The 19,043-nt window shown below is 48.8% G+C and overlaps 1 protein-coding gene across 7 annotated transcripts in view; it reads left to right on the top strand.

Annotated features, from left to right (window-relative positions):
* Nucleotides 1–17,420, top strand: part of Adcy10 (adenylate cyclase 10) — a 74,213-nt gene extending 56,793 nt beyond the window's left edge. For all 7 annotated transcript variants that reach the window (XM_087206853.1, XM_087206849.1, XM_087206848.1 and 4 more), the window contains 12 exons: nucleotides 1,556–1,625; nucleotides 1,881–2,112; nucleotides 4,952–5,059; nucleotides 5,746–5,921; nucleotides 6,779–6,935; nucleotides 11,042–11,246; nucleotides 11,325–11,421; nucleotides 11,909–12,024; nucleotides 12,548–12,665; nucleotides 13,605–13,800; nucleotides 16,030–16,218; nucleotides 17,126–17,420. In XM_087206853.1, coding sequence (XP_087062979.1) covers nucleotides 1,556–1,625; nucleotides 1,881–2,112; nucleotides 4,952–5,059; nucleotides 5,746–5,921; nucleotides 6,779–6,935; nucleotides 11,042–11,246; nucleotides 11,325–11,421; nucleotides 11,909–12,024; nucleotides 12,548–12,665; nucleotides 13,605–13,800; nucleotides 16,030–16,218; nucleotides 17,126–17,287 — 1,826 coding nt within the window. In that variant the 3' untranslated portion in view covers nucleotides 17,288–17,420. The remainder of the gene's footprint in view (nucleotides 1–1,555; nucleotides 1,626–1,880; nucleotides 2,113–4,951; nucleotides 5,060–5,745; nucleotides 5,922–6,778; nucleotides 6,936–11,041; nucleotides 11,247–11,324; nucleotides 11,422–11,908; nucleotides 12,025–12,547; nucleotides 12,666–13,604; nucleotides 13,801–16,029; nucleotides 16,219–17,125) is intronic.
* The last annotated feature ends 1,623 nt before the right edge of the window (nucleotides 17,421–19,043 follow it).

Genomic DNA, 19,043 nt, shown 5'->3' with positions numbered 1-19,043 from the left:
TCTTCTCAGAGGCAAGCATTTGTAACTTAGCTGATCTCTCCAGGCATTACTTCTGTATACTAACTGGCATGTAAGTACTGCTATTTTTCACATTCTGTGTGTGTGCGTGTGTGTGTGTATGTGTGTGTGTGTGTGTGGGTGCTGTACTGGGGTCTCACGTATGCCAGGCAAGAACTCTATAACTGATCTACATTCCTAGACTCACTCCTTTTTTTTTTTTTTTTTTTAACAGTCTATATTACCCAGGCTGGTCTCAGATTTGTGATCCTCCTGCTTCAGCCTCCCAAGTAGCTAGGCTCACTAACATGTAAAAATCAAAATCTGACATTATTTGCTTCCTTCTTGCTATGGCAGATGAGGATATCACTCTGTTATACCACTCCTTAGCACTCTCCCTCTCTATGTATATATTCTTCCTCTTCCTCTTCCTCCTTCTGCTCCTCTTTCTCCTCTTCCTCCTTTCTTGTCCCTCCTCCTTCTTCCTTAGACAGGGTTTCACTATATGTCCCAGGGTGATTTTGAACTCCTGGGTTAAGAGGGATCCTCCTGCTTCAGCCTCTTGAGTATCTAGGACTACAGACAAGGACCAACATGCCCAACTGCCCCCTGTATTATGTTAATAGCATTAGATAACCATGTCTACATTGTTAAGACTACATAAATGCCCATTACATAACCAAGTAATGTACTGTGGAGAGATTTCTTTTTGAGATGTTTGTTTTGTTTTGTTTTGTTTTGATTTGGTTTAGTTTTTGGTTTTTTGAGACAGGGTCTCTCTATGCAGTTCAGTCTGGCCTTGAACTCACTATGTAGCAGCCCATCCAGGCTGGCCTCAAATTTGTGGCAATCCTCCTGCCTCAACCTCCTGAGTGCTGGGATTACAGTTGTGCACGACCACACCCACCGATTCTCTGCTCTCTTTAGCCTTTTGAGTTATTTCATTTAAATATCTCCATTTTTCCACTAGAAACTGGCATTGTTAAGTTCATGGTTAAGTGCCGTTTTAGCTCTTGCAGGGCAGATGTGAGGAGAATGTCACAGCTCTGTGAACCCTGGGGTTTCAGTGGCTTGACACAAGGGTGCAACAGTTTATTTCCTGCCCCTGTCATGATCAGGGAAAGTTTGGACAGAGGGCTTTCGTGGGTAGTCAGAGACTCGGCTCCTCCCGAGGAGGAGGCTCCTGCAGGGACTCAGCAATTGGTTGCTTTCAGGCCGGGGATGTAGCTCAGCAGTGTCTGCCTGGCAAGCACAAGGTCCTGAGTTCCATCCCTGGTACCAAAAAAAAGAAAAAAGAAAAAGAAATGAACTAGTTGCTTTCCTGGGGAAGGAGGAGGGTAGAGGGGACACAGAACCATCACAGCCTAGAGGTGGCATCTTGCACCTCTGATCTGCCGTGAGAACCAGGCACAGGGTCTCACTGGAGGGCCAGGGGACGGGCTTGTGCAGTCCCTGGCGATGGCAGCAACCCGGGACAGTGAGAAGCACGCAGGAGTCCCCTCCCCGATGGGGAGCACGGCAGTGACCCACACGTCTCGTCTGTCTATTTATTTTCTAGCTGAAGAAGAGACCCTGGCTCCTAAATTAGACCTTCATAAGAAACCCGAGCTATTTCCTGAAGACCTCAGGTACAGCCACACACGCGTAGGAGGCAGAGCACAAGCACTTGTCGGGGGTTCACCATTCGCATCGCTCTGTGCTCAGTCCCTTTGGCCTCGGAGCGATGGTGGGGAAATGTCAGGGTTGAGCGTGTTGGTTTGGTTGGTAGCATCTATGTTTGGTTTTCTGGTCTTGTTCTTACTAGTTTTCAAAGATATTTTCCTGTCAAAAGCTGTGCTGTGTCTATTATTTATTTGTCTCTATTGATTTCTGCATTTGAACAGCCCCAAGGAGGTAAGGGAACAGATCTTGGGGTTCTTCGACACAGTGATAACCAAAATGAAGGAGGGAGAGGAGACTGTCCTCCCCCAGGAGTCCTGCCAGTGTGAGGAGGTCCTCACCATCACCATGCTGCCCCTGGCCCAGCACTTTGTGGCTTTGGAAGAAAACCACAAGGCCTTGTATTACTTCCTGGAAATCGCATCCGCCTGCCTCCTCCTGGGTGATAACTACATGGTAAGCCGCCTGCGCCCGGGCCTCCTCCTGCCCAGCGGTAAGTCACACACCGCAGAATCAGAAGAGGAGCGCCAGGGTGCCTTTTGATCACTTTGTGTCCCCAAGTCCATCCCTTTCCTTTGAAAAGCACATTGCTGGCCAGGCATGGTGGTGCACGCCTCTAATCTCAGCCCTCAAGAGGCTGAGGCAGAAGGATCGCTGTGAGTTTGACACCAGCCTAGGGTACATAGTGAGTTCAAGGCCAGCCTGGACTACAGAGTGAGACTCTTGTCTCAAAAAACAAAACAAAAAAGAAAAGCACATTGCTTGGAAAGGAAAGGATAAACACTGAGAAAAGAGCAGTGGAAGACACTGCAGCAGACACCATACTCCACTGAACATACGCCACCTTAGAGCTTTGCCACAAGTCGTCTGCCTGCATGGGAGGCCTGGGGTTCTGTCTTCCTTCTCCAGGTGTCACAGAGAGGACTCTGGGTAGCAGTGCTTCAGTACAGTCTGCATAGTCTTCCTCAGTGACACCCCAGGGGCTTTTGCCTGGTTGTCCCAAAATACCTCTGAGCATAAAATACCTGTCGATCTTTCGGGAGCTGCGCTTGAATCCTGTCTCCCCCGAGAAGCGGGCCCACTTTCATCTTTGGGCAACTCGTGCTCAGTGATCACACACATGAATACCTTCTGCCTGCTGAGGCACCCGTGATATTGTAAGGAAGGTCCCAGGGCCACATGCCCTAAAATGGGAAGATTTGATACACACAGTGAAGAGGAAGAGCTCATTGGTCAGTGTCTTAGGCAGCGCTGAGCTGAATAGAGCAAGGTCAGTTTCTTCACCGCAGATGGACGGAGCCTTGGATGTGCTAAGATCCGTAAAGGTCTCCCTGGAGATAGACAGGGGAGGGTCACACCGGGGCTGAGGTAGACTGTTCTGCAGATTTAGTTGACCTTAAATCACTTTCACAGAGCAGCTGGCGGCGCTGACTTCCGGGAAGTCACTTGAGGAAATGCCTCCGTGGGCTCACTTCCTCCAGCGCCAGCCAGCTTCACATGCCAGGCTGGCTGTGCAGGTCTTGCCCACACCGTGGGTCCAGTCCCTGTGTTACCATTGCTGCTGAACACAGCAGCCTGGTCTACCTTCATACCTTAGATTTATATGAAACTTAAAAATCATGGTGGTGCCCGACTGTAATCCCAGCACATGAGGCAGGAGGGTCGTGAGTTCAAGGCCAACCTGGGCAACTTAGTTATTGATGTTCTTTTTTTTTGTTGTTCTTTTTTTTGGTACTAGGGATCGAACTCAGGTCCTTGTGCTTGCGCAGCAGGCGGTAAAACCACTGAGCTAAATCCCTGGCCCTAGGCAACTTAGTTAGACCTTGTCTCAAAAATTAAAATGGCTGGGGATGTAGCTCAGTGCCAAAGCCCTGGGTTCAATTTCCCCATACCAAAAAAATAAATAAACTATTTAATATGTCAGTCCACCTCTGTTCTCTCAAGTCTCCTGCATATTTGATGCACAAACTCAGCATAGAGGTAAGGATGTGGCCAATGAGAGTCAGGATGGGGAAGTTCAACTAGCCTCGGGGCCAACTTTCTCAAACCTGTGCATGCCCTACTTCACCCTACAAGGAGTGATGAGTGGTCAGGAGGACAATAATTCAGAGCATAGCCCCAGTGCCAGGTTCCAGAATGTGTCATTTGTTCCTTGTCTCTCATCAGAGGGAATCTGATTGGACTGGGTGAGGCCAACACATCATGCCTTCTCTTCCTGTCTCCCCCATGGCCACAGGAGACTTGGAGACATGGGGTCACCTTATTTTACTCAAATCTGATCTTGTCTTGGTGTTCACATGTTCCAAGTTTCATCTGTCCAAGGATGAAGTGAAGAGAGTCCCTGTATTGCTCAGCTTTTCTTTGCAGGGATCAAATACTCAGCATCCACAACCCAGAGGAGGAGGGTTTCTTTTTACTCGTGGTTTCAGGGCATTCAGTCCGTGGCCAGCTGGCTCCAAGACAGGAACATGAAGGCAGAAGGACATGGCTGAAGAAAGCTGCTCAGTTTATGGTGGCCAGGAAGCGGAGCAGAGAATCAGTGCCAGAGAGGAGGGGGCCAGGGACCAGATATAGTCCACAAGGTCATGCCCCAGGACCCACCCTGGCACACCAGGAGTGTGGTCTACCAATCCAATAGGCCCAAGCCAATCTAGCAGATCGCGCAGCTTAGCTATCACAGCTGCTCCGAGTCTTACCTTCCTCTTCAGCTTCCGAAAGATGCTACTGGCAAAGGAGGTGGAGGTGGTTCATAACTCATTCCAGAGTGGAGACCTGCTTCTTATAGATGTGGAGATGCTGTCAGGGCAGTGGGTACCCTGTTGGGAATGGGAGGTTGGGGGTAGAATTACTGAGAGGAGAAAGTTGCGCGTGGCGGGGTGGGGGACGGGACTTTTGGGTTTGGTTTTGGTTTTGGTTTTTTTGGTACCAGGGATTGAATTCAGGACCTTGCGCTTGCAAGGCAGGCAGCAGAAGCACTGAGCTAAATCCCCAGCCTGGAGACTTCTGCTAAGGCAGCTTCTGTGACAGCAGTTGAAGTGGGAATTGCAGATTTGTCCTCTCGATGGCGAGTCCAGGACAGGGTAGGCGTGCCACTGAGAGCTTCCTCCATCTTGTTCCTGTCTCGAGTTTGCAGGCCCTTTCAGATAGCAGAGCTGGGAATAGAGGCACATGCCATGCCTGGGCTGGCTCCTGCTTCCTTTCCTTCAACAGAGTCGGGGTCCGCTGCCCCTTGTCACCCGGATCCCTCAAGTGTTGAGCCAACTCAACCTGTTTCTCTTCTGCATCTTGATTGCAGGCATATGTGCATTTGAATGAGGGACATAGGCTGCTGAGAATACTCAAGAGGGAAAAATCTTGGAGTCAGACTTTCGAGTTGGCTACTTTTTATACCCTCAAAGGTCGGGTAAGAAACCATTAAAGGCATGACATGAATTAGCTGGCTGTGGTGGTGAAGCCTGTAATCCCAGCACTCTGGAAGGCTGAGGCGGGAGGGTCATAAGTTCAAGCCTACCGTAGGCAACTCAGCAACTCAGTGAGACCACCCTCTCCCCATAAAAAGAATAAAAAGGACTGGGCATGTAGCTCATTGCAAAGGGCCTGGGTTCCATCCCCAGTACTGGAAAAAAAAGGCTTGAATGAATCAGTTATTTGCCTTGGGCCTTTCTGTAGAAGAAGTCATCCTTAGGTGATCTGCATCCTCCCAACCCCTGCCATTCCTCTCGAAGACTCCAGGACCCCAAGGCATGGGACTGAAACCCCCTCACTGCCACCTCCCAGCAGCTCGACCTTCCCTCTTCTCCAGGCTGACAGCTTCCTGATGTACATTTATCACAACCTCTAAAAAGGAACTCGAATAAGCCAACATTTCCTTAGAGAAGAATGGCGCACAAATATGAAGCCATGCCCTGGGCATTAACCTTCCTTTCTACACTGTCCTGTCACATGATGCCCAGCATGGAGGATTCTCTGCCTAGGCCACAGATCAGCTTTTTGGCAAGAGTCCCCACAGAGGCTCTCGTCAGAAGCTGCCGGCCTTGTCCAGAATCATTGCATTTGCTCTTTCCTCGCTTCCTTCCCCTCTCCCTGCAGATCTGCTTTAATATGGGCCAGATGGTGCTTGCCAAGAAAACGCTGAAGAAGGCACTGAAGCTCCTCAACTGCGTCTTTCCTCACAACTTACTTTCTCTATTCTTCCATGATCACATGGAGAAAAAGAAACACTCCCATTATTTGAACCAGCAGGTCCAAGACAGCCCCCAACCAGGGTAAGAGGAGGAGCTAAGGACAGCAGAGGGTCCCACCCTTCCCACGGTGCAAGCAACCCCCAAAGCGTGGTCTTCTGTTTGCCCGAAACAACATTTAACATCCGAATGTCTATGGTCCTGCTGAGCACAGTGGCCCATGCCTGTCATCCCAGCCCTCGGGAGGCTGAGGCAGGAGGCTCACAAGTTTGAACCTAGCCTGGGCTACAAAGCGAGACTCTGTCTCAAATATATATATAAATTTAAAAGTGCACATTTCTTTTGTTAAGTGGAAACCTCACTTCTAATAGAGCTGAGCAATGGAGGACATAATGTATGGGACTGGCCAGGCTGGAGGTGGACAGGACTTACGTCCTGCCACCTCTGCCTTCTAGCTGTGAGACTTTGAGTTACTTTACCTGTCTTGAGTTTCATGTTCCTCATGTGTAAAATGGGGCTAACTATGCCTTCTTTCCGTATAGGGCTGTCATCAGACTCAATGTGATGCATGATACCAGTGTGCTTTTAAAAATAGCTTCATTTGGGCTGGGCATTTATCTCAGTGGTTCTGCCACCTGCTCCACACACGCAAGGACCTGAGTTCCATCCCCAGTACCAAAAAAAAAAAAGCTTCATTTAATTGGCAGTTACCTAGCCCAGGTGCCTTACCTGCGTTATCTGAAGCATCACAAGTGAGTTTTATGGTCCCCCATTGTACAACAGAGGAAACGTATAACCTAAAAGTGACTGCTCTTATTACCCTGGGGCAGGCCTCAAGTTCAAGTCAGGCTGGAGTCCCAAGCCCATCCCTCTACACCTCACAACTGTGAAGATGGCCCTGCCTTCTTCCTGTGTTCCCTTTGTTTTACTTTATCTAATAGGAAGAAGAGGCTGGCAGAACTCTACCAGCAGGTGGTCTGCTTTTCCTTGCTGTGGAAGATCTACAGCATGGATGATTATTTTCACCACAAGTATTATGCCCACCTAACAGCTATGATGCAGGTGAACACTGCCCTGGAGACACAAAATGATTTCCAGGTAGGGTGGTTCTGTAGCTGCTCTTTCAACTTCTGAATCTCATTTGGAAAGAAAACCTTAGCAAAAGCCAAATGGGATTCAAAGTCATGAGGATATGAAAAAAAAAAAAGAAGCAGGTGACTAGAGCAGTTCTGAAATATTTTGGCACCTAGCCGGACATAGTGGCACATGCCTATAATTCCAGCACTCAGGAGGCTGAGGCAGGAGGATTTCCATGTGTTTGAGGCCACCCTGGACTACATAGTGAGTTCAAGACCAGCCTGGACTACACAGTGGGACCTTGTCTCAAAAAACAAAAAACGAACAAAAGTTTGGTCCTACGATCACCTACACCCTTAAAAATTACTGAGGATTCCAAGTGGCTTTTATTTATATGGGTTATATATATTGATATTATCACAGAACAAAAACAGAACTTTCAAAAATATTTTTAAAGCCATAAGCACATTATATATGAACAGAATTAACATTTTCATTTTTTAAAAACTATTTCTCTAAACAAAAAAACAAAATGTTAAGCAGGCACAGTGCTACATTTTTGGAAGTAAGGTGGGCTTGGTGGTCCCCACCTGTGATGTCAGCATTCGGGGAGGCTGAGGTAGGATGACTGCAAGTTCCAGCCCAGGCTGGGCAACTTAGCGATTTAGTGAGGCATTGTTTCAAAAATAAAAATAAAGGAGCTGGATATGGTGGCCCAGGCCTGTAATCCTAGCACTTGGGAGGCTGAGACAGGAGGGTCACAAGTTGGAGCCCAGCTTGCCAAAAATAAACAATAAATAAATAAAGCTGGGAACATAGCTCAGCGTGAAAGCCCTGAGCTCCATCCTCAGTGTTGCAAAAAAAAGAAAAAAAAATTTTTCGTTTGTTTTTTGCAAGTATCTTAATGCCTGGCTTCATAGAAAGTAAATGGATTCTTCCACCTTCATTCTGTAGCAAGATCGCGTATGTTGCCTCTGGAAAACTCCACAGTTATACTCCAAGAATGAGTGCGAAAAAGGAAAATATTCAAGGACAGTTCCCAGTGATTTGTTTGTTGCAGTTCTGGGATCAGAACATACCAGGCCAGCACCTAGCACTAAGCTGCATGTGCAGCCTGGTGATTCTCTTTTAAAAGAGAATTGTGAATCACTAAAAAAGAAAGCATGAGGAAGATTTTGGCTCAGGGAGAGAACTAGTAAGAGCTCACAACTCATTCCAGTGCGTATTCAACTTACAAATGGTTACAAGACTAGTCTGGTAGCAGCGATCTTCACTCCTGCTTTTCCCCACATTTACATTTCTAGGAGGGGAATTTATATTACTCCCAGTTTCTACAACATATAGAGTTGTAAAATAGCCCAAAGACACTGGCAGAGAGAGAACCTTGGCTGGTGAGTTGGACAGGACTCCCGCCAGGTTTTTGTTCTGGCCCATTTTAAGGCCCTTCACTGTTTTTCCTGACACAAACAATGCCTTGATATTGTGCAACTCGCTTGGACCTTGTGTGCCCTCTGAAAGGGTCTCAGGGACTCACAGAGGTCCCAGGACCGACTGGGAGAATCACTAGTTGAGGTCGCCAACTGGAAGCCTCTGATTAGATGAGGTCTCCATGAGACAGACAAGAGCAAGAAATTATTAGGCCAAATCCAACTCATGTAATGAGAGTGACCCAGCTTCTTGATAAACGTTCTAATTTCTTCTGGGTCAATAACTTCCTCCTAGAATCAATGCTATCAAGAACAAAGCGGGGGAGGGCCGGGATTTAGCTCAGTTGTTTCACCCCCTCTGTGCAAGCACAAGGACCCGAGTTCAATCCCCGGTACCAAAAAACAAAGGAGCAGGGTCAAGTAGCACTGTGTTGGAGGAGCATAGATTCCTAGCCAGGAATCTGTCCCCAGTATTAGTTCCTTTCAGTGTGGAAGGACAGATGGGGAAGTGTTTATGAAACTGTAATGACTGAGTCCCCGCCGGTTCCTGGGACACCAGGGTCCTCTGCATTGGGCTCCTCCAACTCCAGGTTCAAGCCAGTCTTCACCTTAGACGCTGCCTTTGTCTGGAGTGTCCATCCCTGGTCCCTACCGCTGACTGCTTATCAGTTTAATGGTCACCTCCTCCGGGAGGCCTTCCTGACTCTCATCCAGCATCTTCCTGGTGTTTGGCCATTTGACATCTTCGTGCTTTCTCCTTTATTAGTGCACAGTCTGTCTCTCTTACTAGTGGGTTAAGTCTGTGAGGGCAGGGGGCTGCCTGCTGTCCCTCACACCTCCTAAACTGTGGGAGCAGTGCCCAGAGTACAGCCAGTCCTCAGCAAACGCGTGCCGAACTTTACTTCTCCTCTCTCATGACTCTCCTGACAACTGTGATGGAGTTGGGGCTGAGGGGAGGATAAAGGGAAAAGTCCAAATGGAAAGTGAATTAAAATGCTTGCTATCAGTCACAGTGGCACACACCTGTAATCCCAGCACTCTGGGAGGCTGAGGCAGGAGGATTACAAATTTGAGCCCAGTGTGGGCAATTTAGCAACTGGGCGAGATCCTGTCTCAAACTGAAAAATAAAAAAAGGAGTTGGGGATGTAGCTCAGTGTGAAGGCCCTGGGTTCAATCCTCAGTACTGCAAAAGTGAAAAACCAAGGGGCCAGGGATTTAGCTCAGTGGTTTTGCCACCTGCTGCGCAAGCACAAGGACCCAAGTTTGATCCCCGGTACCAAAAAAGAAAAAAGTAGAAAACCAAAACAAAGAAGAAAGGAATGTAGGTGGGTGGCTAAGACTGAAAGCAGAAGAGTGGGGAAGTGCTCCTCGGGGTTCGGCAGCTTGTAGGAGAATAGACCCAGGGTGGGAACTGAGAAGCTGCTTTCCTGGCTGGGTGACCCCAGGCAAACCACATAATCTCCAGCTGTGAACCTCCCAGTACTGAAATCGTCGGACCCTGTCCTCTGGGTTTTGCTCCAAGGACTCAGGCTTGACTGCAGCCATGGATTTTTTTATTTGTCCCAACAATTCTGTGTCCTCCCCGACCACTTCCTGCTGTCCTTCCTCTCTGATGCATGTTCTGAACCAGGAAGGGGTTTGCCAAGATGAACTTTGTGAATTAACAAATACTCAACTGGCCTTTACCAGAATGAGTAGACTGTTTATTTTGTGCAGTTTAAGGAATTACAGGGAAAAAGTCCCTGCTCTTAATGCCTCCCCTACCCAACTGCCTCAAACTTCTACCATTAGAGAGTCTCCATTTCTCCTGTGTGTTCTTTTCTTTTGTTTTTTTCTTCTCTTCTTGTCTCTTCTTTCTTTCTTTCTTTTCTTTTTTGCCCTACCCAGTGAGCTACGCTCCCGGCCCCCTTTTATTTTTTATTTTCAGACAAGGTCTCACAAAGTTGCCCAGGCTGTGCTTGAATTTGCAATCCTCCCAGCTCAGCCTCCCAAAGTGCTGGGATCACAGGCGGTGTCACCACAACCAGCTATGTCTGTATTTTTCAAAGCTACTTACACCTATTGTGATATATATATAAAATAAATCCGATTCTTTAAAAGGAATTATTTTCCCCTCACCCTTCTGTAAGCATTTATATTCTGAAGCAACTTTACCATTTGAAAGAGTTGTTTCAAAAGTGACCACCTTCTCTTAAATCTCCAATTAGGTTTACAAGCCGTCCTTCCATACATTTTCTTAAACAACAACTAAAACCAAATCAACCTTTCTTTTTTGTTAAATTACAAAAGTAACACATGCTCATTATAACAAAGTAAACAGCCTAGTGACACTGTAATCCTCACCTGGGAGGCTGAGGCAGGGGGATTGCAAGTTTGAGCCCAGGCTGGACAATTTTTTTTTTTGGTACCAGGGATTGAACTTGGGTCCTTGCGCTTGCGAGGCAGGCGGTGGAACCACTGAGCTAAATCCCCGGCCCAAGGCTGGACAATTTAACAATTTAGCGACTGAATGAAGCTCTGTCGCAAAATAAGAAATAAAAGGGAGGGCTAGGGATATAATTCAGTGTGAAAGTCCTGGGTTCAACCCCCAGTACTGCCAAAAAAAGAAAGAAAAATCACAGAAGTGCATAAAGGAAAGGACAATCCCTCCTTGCCCTCGATTTTCACCTCCACACCGGGGTTCGGCTTGGCTGTTGCAGATCCTGAAGGCTTTCCTGGACTACTCGCTGTTCCACCAACTGACTGGCCACCAGGGTGCGTGGTTCGCCTACGAGCTCAAGGCCGTGGAGCGGATCTGCCGCCTCCCGCTGGAAGGCGAGGCCATCGAGATGGTGGCCTATGTGGCCTACAAACTGGGTCACATCAAGTTCTTCACGGGTCACCTGGACCTGGCCATCGAGTTAGGTGAGGGCTTAGCGGGGCAGGGGCGGGCGGGAGACTCCACGACGGCAGCCGAGCAGCCAGGGGTTCTTTTCTTCCCAGGCTTCCGCGCTCACAACATGTGGGCCCTGCTGCAGAACCCCAACAAGTACTGCTCCGTGCTCTGCAGACTCTCCAGCTCTCTCCTGCTGAGAAACAGGTATTCACGGTGGGCCTCCGCCCTGCCGGAGAGGAGCAGCCAGGACTGAAGGTCCAGGCCAGTGTGGCCCGGCTCCAGTCACGCTGGTGTGGGGGACCCCGATAAAACACACAGAAAACCCAGCGGGAGATGGACGCACCCATCCTGAGCAGGGGTCGGTTTGCAGTTTTGAGGTCTGCTTATGAGCTGTATTTGGAGCCAGATATAGTGGTGCACACCTGTAATACCAGCCCTCTAGGAAGCTGAGGCAGAAGGATTGCAAGTTTGAACCCAGCCTGCACAATTCAGTGACTTTGCGAGACCCCGTCTCAACATTAAAAAATGAAAAAAGGCCCGGGGGGATGCAGCTCAGTGTAATCTCCAATACTGGGGTGGGGTGGGGGAGTTGTATTTGGTTCCGAATTACTGGACAGGACCAAGAGGAGTCCCAGCCCGGACTAGATCCTCTCTTGACATTTTAAATCCCACCACTTATTCTTTTCCGCAGATACAAGCAGCTGATCCAGGTGCTGGAGTCGCTGTGGCAGCTGTCCGCAGAAGAAGAGCACATTTTCAGCAAGGCGTACTTCTATTTCGTCTGCTTGGACATTATGCTTTATTGTGGTGCGTGTGGCTTGGGGATGTAAAAGCAGCCGCTGGGGGCCCCTGAGGAGCGAGAGGGGGCAGGGGAGGAGCGGCAGAGGGGCGGGGAGCAGGAAGGAGTTAAATCTCGAGAGTGGGGCACTGTAGCCTGAGTGAGCCTGGGTGGCTGTCTTCCTAGCTGCCTTGCTCGCCGTATTTCCTTTGTAGCAGGATGTACTTAATCGCAGGCCACGCTAAGGCGTCTTCTTTAGACTTGGGCTAGGCTGCGGTAGTGTGAACTCCGCTCCTGCCAGCCTGCAGTTAGCAGCTGTGTCAGATACGCGTAACTTCCACAGCAGCTGGGCCGCAGCCCCGTGCAGCGAGCTGGCTGTTGAGTCCCTGAAGACTCAAAGTAACCACTGAGGGCTTCTGGCAGGGGCAAATTCCCTGGGCAGTGGGAGCCCTGGACACCTCTCTCTTCATGCCTCTCTCTCTCTCTCTCTCTCTCTCTCTCTCTCTCTCTCTCTCTCTCTCTCTGTCTGTCTCCCCTGTCCCTCTCCTGTAGGCTTCGTTTACAGACCGTTTGAGGAGTGCCTGCAGTTCATAAACCTCCAGGAGGAGAACACCATCCTCCGGTTCCACAGCGGAATCCTCCTGGGACTTTATTCGGACCTGGCTATCTGGTAAGGCTCTGTTGGGAATCAGTTCCCCAAAGGAAAACGCTGCATCCTGAAAAGTTCCCTGAAAAAAAAAAAAAAAAAGCAGAGAAAGAAAGCGTTTATAACGTGTATCTGAGACAGCTTGAAGGTGCCGGCATAGACTGTGCAGGTCACCACCCACACTGTGGTGTGGGATACAGAAGGAAAAGCCCACAGTACAGACAGCCTCGTCTGTACCCACGGCGTCTCTCTGTGTGGACGCCCCTAAATCCAGACGGAAATTATTGCGGGGCAGAAAAACTGCAGTTGTACTGTACCCATATGGGCTTTTCCTTGTCATTAAACAACACAGAACAAGAGCAATGTAAGTAGCACTCGAGTAGCGCTGGGTAAACAAGTGACCTAGAAGCGTCTGAAGGTCCATGAGGGTGTGCACCAGCTCTGCGCGAACACTGCCCGCTGGAGAGAAGGTCCTGGCCACACCTGCGGGGGTGGGCGCAGGATGTCGAAGGGTGCAGGACTCGATCCTGAGGCATGCTGGGGCTTGAAGGGGACTAATAAAAAGCACCCCTGCCTTCCCACACCCTCCAAGAGCGAAGCCAGGGGAAGACAGTCGATGGGGTCTCTGCTTCCTGGCAGAGGTCAGCACTAATCCTCCTTGCGGCTTCACTGCTCTCCCACTGAGGAGTGAAGGGGCCTCGCTCTGGTGCCTCGTTGTCTCTCCCCAAGCCACCAAGCGGCTGGTCTCTGCTGGAGAAGAGAGTGGGGCGAGGAGCAGACCCGGAGCTGCTGCGGATCCCTCGTGTGGCTGGCATCTTCGGGCACCGGGGCCCTGGGAACCCGCAAAGCCTGAGCCTTAATCCTTCCCCCACTGGGGTTCAGACTCCGACCCTGAGATCTGTGTCAGGAAGGCAGCCCATCCTAGAGCCACACTGATTTCTCCTCCTCCCTGTGGTGGTGCAGGTACGGCAGGCTTCAGGAGTGGGACAACTTCTCCAGCTTCTTCAGTAAAGCTAAAAGTCTGGTGTCACGGAGAACCCTGACGACTGATTACTATGAAGGAACTGTAAAGTACATGGAAGGGCAGGTTCTCCACCTCCAAAAGCAAATCGAAGAGCAATCCCACAAGGCCCAGGACAGCGGGGTGCAGCTGCTCAAGGTGTGGCTGCTCTCCCTCCGGCCCTGGGCCAGCATCCTTCTGATGACAGAATGGATGCGTGGCATTAGAGGGGGTTTTAAGACAAGCCGCCGAAAAACTAGGAAGAAGAAAATGTGTGTTGCCCATTACCTTGCTACTCAGAAATTGCTACATCGATTGACTGATTGATTGACTGTGGATCTAGGGGCTGAACCAAGAGCCTTCACACTGAATCACATCCCCAGCCCTTTTTAAACATTTTTAGACAGGGTCTAGCTCAGTTGCTAAGTTGCCCAGGCTAGGCTCAAACTTTCAATACTCCTGCCTCAGCCTCCCAAAGTGCTGGGATGCACTCCCAGCATGCATCACCATGCCTGGCAGCTGGCTCTTTCAGGGTATGGAAATTCCTGGGTTATATACAATATTATTGTGTAATATGATTTGATAGAGTAAATGGCACTCAAGAAGGTAACTTGTGAGAATTTGGGATATGCTTCGGTCCATGTTATTCAGAAAAATATTTCTGACAAATTACACATGACCTACTTCATTCCAAGTTTCCCTTTTCCCTCCAATAACACGCGCATTGCATTTGACAAGTGAGTTGGTTGTCATTAGGACTTTTAAATGTGGATTGAGGACTGGTAAAGGTGGGCCTCACTTTTGGCCAACCTAATCCCTGAAAATCCAGATAGAGGAAGAGTGGGTGACTAAACCAAAGTGCATCTTTATTTAATGAGTAGTAAAGTGGTAAAACTCACCCATCCCCAAAACAGTATAGGTTAAAAATATAACGGGTGCTACTAGGATTACAGCAAAGACAGTAAACTGTTGTTTTGGATCCTAAGGAAATTGCAGTTTGCTTTTTTTTAAGTTCAAGAAAGGAGTAGAGAGAGGCTGGGCATGGTGGCACATGCCTGTAAGCCCAGAGGCTGAGGCAGGAAGGGCCTGAGTTCAGGGCATCCTGGACTGCACAGCGAGACTGTCTCACGCAGACAGAACCGTTGGCTCGGCTGTGATCATGTGACATTCACCGCCACTTGCTGCTCATATTGCAAGACATGGCTCATTTATCAAGTTAAACTTTATTAGAAATGTTTGCTCCTCTTGTGGAACTCTCACTGAACAAGTTACTCACAATCCAGTGAACAACTGATGCATTAATACACATGTGTCAGATTAGTCTGACTTTAATTTGGGGGAAAGTCTTAGTCATTATTGCTCCAAATATCTCTTCTGTTCCTTCCTCTCTTGCATGGTGGCACACAGCTGTAATCTCTGCACTTGGGAGGCTGAGGCAGGAGGATCACCATACTGTGGGGTCTGCCCCTCCCCACAGCCCTTTAACTCTCTGAAGTCACCCATTTGTCTGTCTCTCACAGGCTGTCCTGTGTCCCCACCACTCCAGTGGATCCAAGAGAAGTGTTTGTTTTTTAGTCAATTCAGGTTTAACTTGGTGCTGGGGCCCCTTGTAATTTCCAAGCCCCTTACATGCAGAACTGGCGAATGCTCTCCCTCCAAATTTTCTTTTTCTTTTATTTAGAGAATACTTTATTTGTTTCTGTAACCAAACCCATGGAGATTGGACCATACATATTTAATACAGTGTATTACCCCAGTACATATGCCAAAAAGTTAAGTTTAACGTTTCTAGACCAATATGTCTGTTAATTTCTATACGGTGCCAGCTCCTCACACCAATTTTCAACAGTTAACTTGTAACTTCTGCTTTGATAATCAGAAGAAAGTGCGTGTGTGTGTGTGTGTGTGTGTGAGAGAGAGAGAGAGAGAGAGAGAGGGAGAAATGTTGTTGCAGAGGAGTATTGATGGGCCCTCATACCACGGTCCTTTGTCTGGGTGAGCTATGGAAGCTACTCCACCTGACATTTATCATTCTGTTGCCAATACTTATTTCTCTGTAATGTACTTTCTCACTTGATTTTTTATATCCTTAAAATGCTTCCAAATCATCTGTGGAAGAAGTAAGTATAATTGAGGACTTTCTAGCCAGGTGTGGTGGTGCATGTCTGTAATCAATCCTAGCACTCTTAGAGGCTGAGGCAGGAGGATCTCAAGTTTGAGCACAGCCTGGGGAACTTAGTGACTTAGCAAGACCCTTTCTCAAAATAAAAAAATAAAAGAGGGCTGGAGATGCAACTCAGTGCAAAGGCCCTGGGGTCAATGCCCAAGACCACCCAAAAAACCCAATCTTCTTTCTGATTCTGATTATAGTTGTGATTTTTTCTTTAGAACTTGGAGAATCTCCTGTCTCAGAAGCCCACCGGGGCCGTGTTCCACCCGCGCCTCTACCACTTGATGGCCTACGTGTGCATGCTCATGGGAGACGGGCGCAACTGCGACCTCTTCCTGAGCAAAGCGATGGAGATCTCCAACACGCAGGGCAACACGCAGGAGAAGAGCTGGCTGCTCCGGAGCAAGGTGGGCGCAGCGCCGGCCCCAGCAGGCCGGGAGCCCGGCCCAGCGGTTCTGAGGTCTTCCGCTGCCATCCTGGGGTGTGGGACCTGGAGACGGAGGAACTGGGCACCGACCGCGACCCAGGGCAGGGGAGCAGACAACTGCTGAAGGCCTGGGCTCCCGGCCCTTTCTTGCTGTGTCCGCGCGTGTTCCCTGTCGGAAGCTTTTTGTAAGGGCGCTAACCCCCTCCTGGAGGGGCCCTCTCCAGACCCCATCTCCCCATCACCTTCCGGGTCAAGTTGGGGCCTATGAATAGGGGTGTGGGGCTGCACACTTCTGACCAGAGCAGTCACCACAGGCGTCGCTGCATCTCACTAAAAGGGGTGGCAGCTTATGGTTTGGGTTTGTTGAGGCCCCTGTAAGTTGTCATCGGTATCCCCATAGTGTAGGGTCTGCCTCTCCCATGGCCCTTACCACTGTCCACTCTGGGCGCCATTTGTTTGCAAGTCCTTCCTTCCTTTGCCAGTGCAACTCCTCCAAAGCAAAAACCAGTCCAGCATGCTGGTAAACACCCGTAATCCCAGCATTTGGGAAGCTGAAGGAGGAGGATCTCAAGTTTGAGCCCATCCCGAGCAATTTAGCGACTTAGTGAGATCCTGTCTCAAAATAAAAAATTGAAAGGGCTGGTGGTATAGCTCAGTATGAAGGCCTTGGGTTCAATCCCCAGTATGTGCACCCTCCCCTCCAAAAAAGCCAAAACCATGCTTAGTGCCCAGCCTTATATTCAGTATTGTTGAATTATGTGTGTTTATTTAAAGGAGGAAGTGTCCAGGTCCTAGTGTGGACAGCAGAGTTCGCTTTTCTCTGTGGATTCAGCCTTGCTTCCACCCTGGGAAGAGCGCTGGTTAACCTCTGCCCTTCCCTCCCCTAGGAATGGTGGTACTCAAATGCGGAGCTCATGGAAGACCAGTGGCTTCACACGGTCCTGAATCTCCCATCCTGGGAAAAAATTGTATCAGGCAGGGTGAGCATCCAGGACATTCAAAAAAACAAGTTCCTGATGAGGGTTAATATCCTGGACACTCCCTTCTGACATTTCCTGCAAGAGAACTAACGGTGGCTCTAACCTCAAGCATCGCACACTGCAGATGAGGGTCTGTAAGTTGAAGTATCCATAATTCTGATGTGAGTGTCTTTTACAAGCATAAACTGTATGTGTATTTGAAGTCTCGGAAACCACGGCTGTGTCTTTATTTCCCACATGCAAAAGCAAGGCTGTGGAATTTCCTGGCGTTGCTGTGTTCCACGGGGAGTGGGGACAGACCAGACCCTGCCCTGTGGGACCAGCACGGACCGGGCATGTGGGGGAAGCACCAGGCTAGGGGGGAATCTGGACAGGAGGTTCTAACTGGAATGCCACCTCAGACACATTCAGCGCCTTTGAGATCATCATGCTATACCCCATTTCAGGGCATGGTTGTGAATATTCAGTACGATAGGGAGAGTTTTTTTAAAAAGTGTTGAAAAGTACACTAGTGCTAGACAGACTGCTGAACAGAAATAAGCACGTCAGGGCTGGGGATTTAGCACAGTGGCACTGCGCCCACAAGCGCAAGGTCCTGAGTTTGGTCCCCAGTACAAGAAAGAAAGAAGGAAAGAAAAGAAAGAAGGAAAGAAAAGAAGGAAGGAAGGAAGTCAGAGTTGTCATCCCGGAAGCTGCACACCTGTCCCGCGATGCTGCGGAGAAGTCTCTTGTTTTGATTTCATTATCTCACACGTTATCCATTTTATTCATTCTCTCATTGAATCATCAAACAAATTACTAGGGGCCAACCATTAATTAGATACAGGAAATTAAGATACAGAGACATAAAAAACTTTTTTGGGGCAGTACCAGAGATTGAACCCAAGGGCGCTCTTCCACTGAGCCACATCCCCAGTCCTTTAAAAACTTTTTAACTGTATTTTGAGACAGGCTTTTGCCTTTTCTGAGGCTGGCCTTGAACTTGTGAACTTGTCTCACCCTCCTGAGTAGTTGAGATCACAGCTGTGTGCCATGACACCTGGCTGAAAGACAGAATCCTTGACTGCCTCAGCCTCCTGAGAGCTGGGATTTCAAGTCCACACCACTGTGCCTAGTTCTGTTTCTTTTAAATATGAATTATAGAATGGCCAGTCCAGAACAGAAGAGAACTTTTACTCCTTTTATTCTACCTAGAACATATTTAATAAAACTAAGGCAACTTTCCTTTTTGGGTGTAATTTCTGGAGTCAGTATGGCCAGACATATCGATAGACTGGAAGATAATCCCAATCGGCTACTTATTATGTGTGTCTTGTCCCTCCCCTATAAGTGGATATAGCAATGAAGGTTAAATATCACTAACCCCAAAACTCCAAATCCAAAATGCTCCAGAAGCTCAAACTTTTTGAGTGCTGGTGTTGTGTTCAAAAAGTAAAGTCCACACAAAAATCCCCAAACCCAAAAAGTCTGCAATTGGAAACACTTCTGAGCCCGAGCCTTTGGGATGAGGCTACTAACCCTGTGGTGCCCACCTCATGGAGGTGTTGTCGCTCTTAGTTCGAGGCCTACGTGAGCAAACCTGCAAGGCATGTAGCGCTGGCACGCGCTCAGAGGGGACCAGTAAGCCCTTAATACCACAGGCCATCCTGATGAGCTCCCCGGCCTTTGCCCACAGGGCTCGCTTTCCTTCTCCAGAGAGCACTCGCTGGCGTGGAGGTGCTCACCTGTAGTAATCCCAGCACTCGGGAGGCTGAGGCAGGAGGATTGCTGTGAAATTGAAGCCAGCTTACGTCAGATAGTGAGTGCAAGGTCAGCCTGAACTATA

The sequence above is a fragment of the Heterocephalus glaber genome, unplaced genomic scaffold (assembly GCF_053883595.1).
Source record: "Heterocephalus glaber isolate CG9 unplaced genomic scaffold, H.glaber_assembly_v1.0 deba00000738, whole genome shotgun sequence".
In the NCBI taxonomy this organism is placed as follows: Eukaryota; Metazoa; Chordata; class Mammalia; order Rodentia; family Bathyergidae; genus Heterocephalus; species Heterocephalus glaber.
This window is presented reverse-complemented; position numbering and strand designations above follow the sequence as displayed.